At 40.3% G+C, this 10,173-nt stretch overlaps 1 protein-coding gene across 1 annotated transcript; it reads left to right on the top strand.

Moving 5' to 3' along the window:
* The first annotated feature begins 930 nt into the window (after positions 1-930).
* Positions 931-1,742, top strand: nkx3-1 (NK3 homeobox 1). Its single transcript, XM_074671114.1, has 2 exons — positions 931-1,108; positions 1,342-1,742. Exons 1-2 carry the CDS (start codon positions 931-933, stop codon positions 1,740-1,742), a joined length of 579 nt encoding a protein of 192 aa, XP_074527215.1.
* Positions 1,743-10,173: the final 8,431 nt, after the last annotated feature.

Below are 10,173 nucleotides of genomic sequence, written 5' to 3'. Positions count from 1 at the left end.
CCTCAAGGTGAGACATATCAAACTGTCGATCTTAATACTGTGTTGACCATACAGTTGCTAACGCTAAAGAGGAACCATGGAAGACTGAAAACAGACTCACAGTGTGCACAAGCATCAGAAAGTTCAGCTGTAGCGCTTGGTATGAAATTGACGCCCGGCACTGCTCAGTGTGTGGTAGGTTTTCTTGGGAGGCTGGAGAAGTCAGCAGGTCCAGAGGCCACAGGGAGGACCGTGTTTATCATACCTGGACTCATTCATGGGTTTACAAATGAAGCATGAGCTCCCAGAGGAACACTATGAAGCCTGCTTCACAAGAGAAAGTCAGGCTGGGCCAACGGAGAACAACAAATTAACAGCCACCGAGTAAACACCGTTTCTGCTCAGGAGCCGGACTCAATGTGGCCAACTCATCAGGGATGAGCACCCAGTCTGACCCCCTCCTCCTGTCCTCCTCTTGCAGACAGACAGGCCCAATGAGTGGGGCACGGAGCCCAAGAGTTTAAACTACTTCCTGACACAAATAGGGAACAATTACCTATATTCCAGAAGACACTTTTCTTTCAACTTGTAATGTGTCAGAAGCTGGATTGTGTCATGGACCTATTGCTTTGAAAACCACAAGTTTACTCATCATGTTTTATTGTAAACAGTGGAGACTGTAGTTACGAGGAAGCCTTGTTTGAAATGCAATATAATGAGCACAAATGTTTGGTTTGTCAGTATGAAACTTGTTATCACCAGAAAAAAATTAACAATACAAAAATGAAGAATCTACAGCTCTGGGCACGCCTCCTAACTTGTTGGTGCACTTGAAGTGAACCCGCCCCTGCTCCTGTATAAATTCAGACAGAGTGAGTGTGCGAGGACACACACTGCCTCAGTCTCTGTCACAGAGAGGCCTCTCTCTGTTCTTGGATTACTGACTGGAAAATGTCCGACACAGTCAAACCTCTGACTTCCTTCCTCATCGAGGACATTCTCTCCACAAAAGACAGCTCCAGGTTCAACATCCAAAGCTCCTCTCAGAAGGTGGAGAGATGGAAAGACGAGAGTGAAATGTTGTCGGAGCAGCTCTGCTCTCAGGAGACAGCGTTCAGGGTGCAGACAGGTGAGCTCCTGCAGGTTGTGAAGTAATGAACTTTGTGTTTTAGACTCTGATTCACAGAATAGAAGAAGTTGACTTACTCTGTGAAAAGATTTAATACTAATGCTTTTTTTATGGAGATCTCCTTCCTTTTAGCATGAGTTAAAGTAAAGTCTTTATGGAGAGCTGTATAGTGATGCACTTACAGTCTGATTGTTATAGAACAGTACTGACCTGATCCCACCCGTCCTCCGCAGAGTCTCTGGACTCCTCCTGTCCCAGCTCCTCCGACTCCAGCAGCTTCTCCTCCTCAGGGAAACAAAAACGCTCCAGAGCTGCATTCACTCACCTCCAAGTGCTGGAGCTTGAAAAGAAGTTCAACAACCAGAAATACCTCTCTGCTCCAGAGAGGGCTCACCTGGCCAGCACCTTAAGACTGACGGAGACTCAGGTGAAAATCTGGTTTCAAAATCGCCGATACAAGACTAAACGAAAACAGCAAAACTCTGAGATCCTTAAGGACACGTTCAAAGCAGAGGGACTGAGTCTGAGGGAGGACTTAGTCCGATCATCACTGATCACTACCTTCTGTAAAGCTTATCAATACAGACCCTACCTGTGGGACTACGGTGGCCCCTGGGGGACAACATTATGGTAAAATTGACATTACGTAAAACTGTATCTGTCATCCCTGATGTTAAGTTCCTATGTTCACTTTCCATGTTGATTTCTGACTTTTGACTCCTCTGATCTGATGTACAAATGTTTTGTTCATAAATACATAAAAAACTAAGACAGCTGTAGCATTGTGCCAATGATTAAATCAACTGTGGTACCTTTCACTTTTACAAAGCTCTGTGTTGATTTTAATGGAAAAAAATAGAACTCTAAATGTAGCGTGAGTTGATTTTTTGCCACATGTGACACATAACAAGCAGTATTCAATTTTTCACCCCTGACTTAATGCTTTATTTCATCTAAACCACACCATGTGATATGTGTTCAAGTGAGAAACTCTCCTCATATGGTTTGAATATTTCATACTGTAGACACTGAAGTTATCTGTGTGGAGTTAAACTCTGATAAAAGAGTAAAACTACCTGTGGAGATAAGAACAGACAGAGATGCGGGTGATGTTGTAAATGAGGGCCAAAGAATGAGATCTGATTTCTTTAAAGAGTCTCTGACCTGATTTCGAAGAGATAAACTCCTCTCCAGCTTTCAGGTGCTGACATCACGAGGAGGACTGCTCAGCGGGAGATAAAGTTAGGGATTTTTAATGATTCGTTGTGGCAGTCAAACAAAAAATATGTAAGTAGATGTAAAAGAGGAAACTAAAGTAAAAAAGATGTGATGAATGATGCAAAGACAACAGAGAAAGCTGTTAAATTACCAATGTAAGACTTTTTCCTTCAACCTTAAGCCTAATACAGTGCTGGTTTCACAGGTAGAGCTCAAGTCGAAGACGCTGTCATGTGGCTTGTAGGTGTGAGAGAGATTTTTAAGGTGATCAAACCTGTTGAATTGACCATTTAGGCACACAGAGAGGGTGAGAGAAGGAGAAACAAACTCATAACTGTCTTACAACAACTGGTGTTGGTTGTCCAGGAAATCATAGGTGGTGTATTTGACTTAACTGCTCTTTTTGTGGCTCAGTCATTACGGAAGATAATCACTCTTAATCAAACAGTTTTAGTGTTTGACTGTAAAAGCCAGGCATATCATATCTACACACAACATCTTCATGACCAAGTACGCAAGTGAGCTTCCTGTCCACTCATGTGTCATGACAGAGTTTTTCTTCTATAAAGTTGTTGGAAACATATTGTCCATCACTGAATCTTAAGAAACGCAAAATGTAGTTGTGAATGCACCGTGACTGCACCTGTAAAATTTATTCAAAATGAAAAAATACTGTGCTTCCTGCACCCATGAGCTTTTTTCTTGTGTTTTTAGATTATCTGTATAATCTGCAAGGTGTTTGCATTCAGCCTTTGGCTCAAAGGGTGTCAATCTACAACTTTCAGACATCTGTCAGTAATGAGACAGGTTATGTCCTCTGCAGATGCAAACCTGGAATGCACTTTGTTATCTTTGAGTGTACAGATATTATCACTGACTACAATAAGATGTCATGTCCTTTTGTCACATAATGGCTTCCTGTGCTGTAAGTATGTCAACCTCTAACAGGTGAGGCCGTGACCTTCTTCAGTCTGAGGGATTCTCCCTGAGCTTCTGTTGTGTTTGTCTACTGACACGAGTGAAGGTTATCGCAGATGGAAACTCATCTTTCAGACAATACCTGACAAACACATCAGAATCATTTTAAGTTGTTTATAATCATCTGCACACCACAGGTGAGATCCTCCCTCACTCCACAGATTTACGTTAAATCTGCTGTTTCAACTCTCTAGAGGGGTTAACTAACATCAGAATTCAGCTTTTCCTGCGTTGTTAGCTTCAGTGTGTAAGAAAAGTACTGAAAGGTCAACTCATTACCAATTCAGAGAGGACAACATGTATAACTCAGATCCCATCTTTAAATGATGTCAGGGAGGCCTTTGACTGTAGTTCCACAGTATTAAAGGTAGGAAAAAATCTACAAACAAGCTAGTTGGAGCACATGAAAACAGCAGCATTGCGTTAGCGTCTGACTCCTGAAGTGAGGCTTCCTGGTTTGTATTTGAAGGGGCTGCAAGGAGTTTAAAAGTGATCTTGCAAAAGCCTCCCTTCTACATATATGCCTGATCATAATACTTCCTGATTGGGTCGCGCATAACCGGACCGATTTATGGCAGGTCTAAGTCTCTATAACACCACGCCAGCTGACAAAGTTCTACAGTGAGAAGGGAGATCTGTGTTTTTCTCTGCTGAAAACAATTTCTGTGATTAATTCTGTGGTAATGGTGGACACATGAGCCTAACTGTCAGACAGAAAAAAGGACAGAAGAGCAGAAGAAAGCTAAACAGGAGAGTGAAAGAGCACGTGGTAAAGGCTAAAAAAAGAGCTAAAATGGATAAATGGAGAGTGAGGCTCTGTTAGCTCTGTTTGGTAGATGACTGGCAGGACATAATCAGGATTCACTAATGTTACACATCACGGACATGTCTTAGAGCTGCCAGTTGCACTAAATATAGATAGCTAATACACTACAGTACAAACTGACAGCTTGCTTGTTGTCACATTAGCCTACAGAGATGTTGGAGCACCGGGGTTGCCAGCAGTGCTAAATTATCAGTTTATCACTTTTTCATGCAATAAATATTTGGAATCCAAAATCGGAAAACGGAACGACTTGTTGGTTCATTTCTCGTTTTCAAATCAAAAATCTGAAAACAAATAACGGCCTATTTTTTGCTGTTTTGATTTTGTCTTGAAATTAAAAAATGGAGAGAATAGAATTATCATGGGATTTGTTGTCGGTAGTTGTTGACTTTTTTCTCAGCGAGGTCAGTCTTTAACTGATCTTGAAACCTGTTCACAGATATAGAGGAGGCAATATACAGTAAGTGACATATAAATAGACCACTATGGCTGCACTAGAACAATATGCTGATGTTATTAAGCAGTTGTTTGAAGCTGGTAAGACCCACACAGACATTTCCGAGACGTTGCAGGACATGGGTGTCTGGAGATGCTCTGCAATGAGTGTCAGACGTTTCTGCATCCAACACAACCTCAGGCAGAAACTGATGCCTCCTAAGTGTGACACGCTTTCCCTCTTTAAGAAGCACATACAGGTCCGCCATCCTTGACAAAATCATTAACTTATAATAACTGTAAAACATTAGCTATTGTGCTGCTCGATTCACCTATCAGTAGAATCACCAGGTAGAGACTGACTAACCCTCCTGAGAAAAAAAAATTCAACAACTCCCGGGTCACAACACATCAAAAATGATACAAACTAAAAACAAATAGAACACAAATCTTATGATAATTCCATTCTCTCATATTCTATTTTCAATTTCAAAACAAAATCAAAACAGCGAAAAATAGGCCGTTATTTGTTTTCTGATTTTGGATTCTAAAACGGATATGGAATGAACGAATGATACTCTTACACCACATATAGACGGCTACTAACCTGCGGCACAAACTTACATTTCCTTGTTGTAATGTTTCAAACCATAGTGCTACACAACTGTACTAATAAATACCTTACCTCAGGTGTTGTATCCTGTAGAAAGTTATCTTGAACTAAGAAACAAACACCACAACATCTACACACCTTGTTAAAAGTCATGTCTTCACAACAGTGTATGTGAGACTCCGGGCCAGGAGGTGGTAAGGCAGTCCAATTACAACAGATCCTCCTGATAACATCTGTAATGAATGCATTTAAGCTTACTCATAATACACTCCATAAAATCCACAAGGGAAATCTACGACCGAAAAATACAAGATTTGCTCCATGGAATCACAAGTTTTGGCCTTTACTTGAATCCCTAAAGTAGAATATGACTTTTTTTTTTGCAGCATCTTCATTTTATATTTCTTGATGTTACTGTGAAGATCTCCTCAAATGAATGAAAGGAGTGCTCATCATCAACTGTAAGTGGTGAGTAAAATACACCTTCAATAACAAGAGTTACTTTGAACTATTAGTATAAATAGCTTGATGCAGGTTGGCATGTCAGGCTGACTGAGAACAGCTCTGATAAGATGCCAGGCAGGATTTAAGGCTTTACATATTTAAGAAGTTTGTAGTAACATACCCAAAGTGCGACTAGAGCACTGATGGAGGTGATAAAGAGAGACTTAAGAGCCTGTCTGACTTTGTGATGTAGAACAGGAATGACTCATCTTTTTGTTCAGATCACTCCTCCTTGCATTAGAGACGCTTTGTGGTAGTTCTGTAGTTTTCTAGAGATTAGTACGGGCAGAAAACACTTCAGTGTAAGAGTTTAGTTTTCAAGGCAGAGAAAGTTACACACGCTGTGAAAAATGAAATAAAATCTGACTCATGAATCTCATTGATTTCCTCAAACTAAAGTGAGTTCTTATCAACAACTCTATTCACTCTGAGGCTTCAGTAAACAGGTAATTAGACATGAAGAGGGCAGATAGCATCTGTTTTGACGGGACTGGGAATCTGACAGTATCTCTCAGTGTCTCTCAGTGTCTCGGGCTGTGTGTGAGCTCTGTCATCAGATAAAGGACCTTGTTTAAAGGTGAAGCTGAAGGTTAGAAGAGCTACTATTTCTGCACTTGCCATTGTACTACCTGTATGCCGAGACACGGTACATTGATTCACAAACACAGATGACTTGAAGTCAACATCCTCTTCTCTATTTCCTTCTGCTTTGGCTCAGAGTGCCTCTAAACCTGCATCTGCAGCTCCTGGATTAACTGGATTTGGTGAGTACACAATGAAAAGCATCTCTTCCTCCATACTTTGATCAGAGATTTTACAAGAACATGGCTACATAAAGCTTCTCTGATACACAAAAGCCAAGGAAAACAACGTTAAGCCGTCAGAGTTGATCTCCTGTATCTATATATTTAGGGATGTGATTGTGCGATGCAGTGAACAGTGTGGTTTGGAGCCGTCGTCATGCTCTTCAAGGTGGCCAATGATGCTTTGAAAAACATGGAGATCTTCAAAACAGATGAGGAGGAAACCAAACCCCGACCACAAAGGGGGTCTTTGTCAGTGCTCCAATATGCCGTGACTGTCTGACAAGCTATTTGGAGTTGATAAGGAGGATTCAAACCGCCCTGATCCTTCTTTTTCACATGGGAAAAGTCATAAACTTCCTCAGATAGAGAGTAACTGGATCCCTCATGTACCTGTAGAGCAGCTGTTTTCTTCTCCCATCAGCAGATACACTCCATCAATCTCTGGGATGGATACCATTCATAGTGTGATACAGTGTGTGTGTGTGTGTGTGTGTGTGTGTGTGTGTGTGTGTGTGTGTGTGTGTGTGTGTGTGTGTGTGTGTGTGTGTGTGTGTGTGTGTGTGTGTGTGTGTGTGTGTGTGTGTGTGTGTGTGTGAAAGAGAGAGAGAGAGGAACAGAGCAGAGTAGTTTTTCTTTTCCATGTGATAGAGATATAAAGTAGTGGGACAGTTTACTGCAGATTAAAGCGATTAAACACGAACAGATAGAGGACCGGGACTAAGGGGGGCCTTCATTGTGCACTTCAGATAAACAGCCTGCTCATGAACAAGGGTGAAAGCTACATGAGGGACAACAACGTTACAGCACAAGTGTACGTGTCCCACAGCATGTTGGTCTGCAATGAAGGTTCTCCACTGTCTTAATCTGACTAAAAAATCAGATCAGATCATTACATGCTGCATTGTGTGCAGAAAACTCATTGGACATGCAGAATTTACCTTCATATAAACATGAGAAAAGATCAAACCCAGGAACAGGGCTTCATAGCTACAGTAAGAATAACTGTCAACAGTGTGAGGGCATGAAAGCTTTAAACAGTGTACCATTGTGTTAGAATCTGCAACAGTACAGTTTATTGTGCTGTTATCATCATTTTAATGTGCTTATGAAAACATATCCAAGCAGTCCATTAACCTTTCATGTTTAATAACACTCAAGGGGACATAAAAGCTTTGAAAAAAACTTTTTTTAAAAAATTTTGGTGCCCCCATAGGACAAAGTAGTGCCACTAATCTTTCTAATTCTTGATATTTTTGAGGCTGATTTTTGGAAAGAAAATCATATCCTCTCTCAAGTGTATTACTTATTATGAAACTATACCTTGGAAGATTTTTAAAAAAGAAAACACCACTACGAAATAAAACAAAACAAACAAACAAAAAAAAATGCAGAGTAAAAGTCAACCTGCATTTGAGAACATTGTCTGCCATCTTCCCCCATAAGCCAAATTAAATAAACAAATAAATAAATCAGAAATAATTTAGGGAGGGGATTTTGAATAAAGTGATCCTGATTTTAATAAAATTGTGGTAAATGTGAAATGCCAAATATGGACACAGCTTGAAGTGGGTCATTATAACAAGAAAATAAGATCTGCTCCATTACAGCTTGATATGTTGTTTTAAAATGACTTGTAAGATGTGCCCATTAATTGTCTTTACAATTAAAAAATGTATTACAGAGGCAATTGATGAGATATCTTAATCATATGTTCTAAGTACTTATTGGTTATCAACATATTCAATCACATTGCATTTGTTTATTTCAGGTTTTCTGTTAAGTGAACCCCTAACTAAATGACAACCCCTCAAGAAAAGGCATGTGTGTTATGGTTTGTCGAAACAAAACTAGATATGCAGATGCAGCGAAACTTCAGAACTAAGTGTGGAAGAGATCGCCAGTCATTGTTGTCCATTTATATTAGTTATATTTAGTTAAAATGAACTTCTCATTTAGCAACAACCCCATGTTTGTCTGTTCATTTGCTTTTGTAATAATTTTGTTAAACTGTAGAGAGACTATGGACAAAATGTTCACTCAGGTCTTGGCAGGATGACGATGATTTTAAGTTCAATGTTGATTAGAGGTCTCTTTTGAATACCATGAGCAGGTTAAAAACTGAGATTAAAACAAGACTGAACTGTGCAGGACTGACTGAGCCTTTTTTTTTTATTATTATTATTTTTACCTGACTGCTGGAATCAAAAAACAGAAGTCTACTTTTGTCCAACAAATAAAGCTATATCGCCCTCTACTGGACTTGTAGGACTCCTGCAGAACAAAAGTATGCAAGAGTTGAGTCATACAAATCTCAAATGACTGTTTTCCACCCTAGTGATAACATTAGGCAATGAAATTAGTGACCCTCTCTCACAAATGTCTTTTTCATAATCATTGCTCTAATTATTCGAGGAAACAAACAAACAAAAAGTTTATTTTTTCTCCCACAGGTTGTAATTTCATGCACAAACACAGCATGTTTACATGGTCTGAATAACTCATGTTTCAATTTTACTGTTTGGGGATGAATGAAAACTGACTCCTTTGTGTCAAAAATACACAAGTTAACAACTAGACTAAGCAGCTTTGCTGAACTTGTTCTGTCTACCTCAAACACAGCACACTGAAGGGGAGGTATTTCAAAGGTCCCATACTATGCTCCTTTTCTGCAGTTTAATATGGATCATTGATGTCTTCATGAAATGGTAGTAACATGTTTTGGTCAAAAAGCCAATAAATCAAGCACAGCAGCATTGTTTCCAGGCTCTCATAGCCCCTCTGTTCGGAACGCTCTGATTTAGTGGGCATGACCTTCATATGTAAATGAGCCACCGCTGATACCGCCCCGCTCTTCCACGTCACTGAGAGCAGCGTCACGAGCTCCAAGTGCACAATGTTTAGAAAACAGCGAAGCTCGTTTACTGTAACATTACAGGCTAAAACAACAGGCTAACTGCAGCTAAAGTTAGCATCCTGAAGCTAACACAAAGACAGGGGGGACACTGAGGAAAAGCTCTTAAATCTGCTCCACAGCACACAGTATTTAAAACACTCACATTTCCAGGGTCTGAGGTTTGTTGGTGGATGGTTGGTAATGCACCTGGATTCAGGACCAGTGTATTTGCTAGCCCTCTGTTGTACTGTCCAAAGTTGGAAAAGCAGTCGGCAGTGAAGTAACTAGCACACACATGCACAGTTTTACTGAGTGTAGCTGGCACATTTCCTGATAAATGAACCCTAGCCACTTAGTCTCGTCTTCTACTGAGATGGGAAGCTTGTGTATGGAACTATGTGGCTGTTTACAGCCAAAAACAGAGCAGTGATGGCTCTTTGACTTTGGCATTCTCCTACTAGCGGGAGGGGGAGTGGGCGGGAAGAGGGTTCGGGGGGTATCTGCTCTGATGTACCAATCAGGTCAGACTTGCTCCTGATTGGTCAAGAAAGGGAATCGTTGACGTCAGCAAATCCCCAAAATCCAAACAGCTCGTTTTAGGTCAGAATTTTACATTCACAATCACTACTTAGTTCAGGTTTTGTCATTAAATGTCACATTTTGTGGGCTGGAAGGAAAGCCAAAGACCCACAAATTTCACTAAAAGACTTAATAAAGTGATTTTTGCACAATATGGGGCCTTAAAATAGAGCAGTGTAAAAATCTAAGACAGAAAATCATTAAATCAAAGCA

The sequence above is a fragment of the Halichoeres trimaculatus genome, unplaced genomic scaffold (assembly GCF_033239565.1).
Source record: "Halichoeres trimaculatus isolate MK-OKI-2021-1 unplaced genomic scaffold, fHalTri1.1 fHalTri1_scaffold_5, whole genome shotgun sequence".
Classification (NCBI taxonomy): Eukaryota; Metazoa; Chordata; class Actinopteri; order Labriformes; family Labridae; genus Halichoeres; species Halichoeres trimaculatus.
This window is presented reverse-complemented; position numbering and strand designations above follow the sequence as displayed.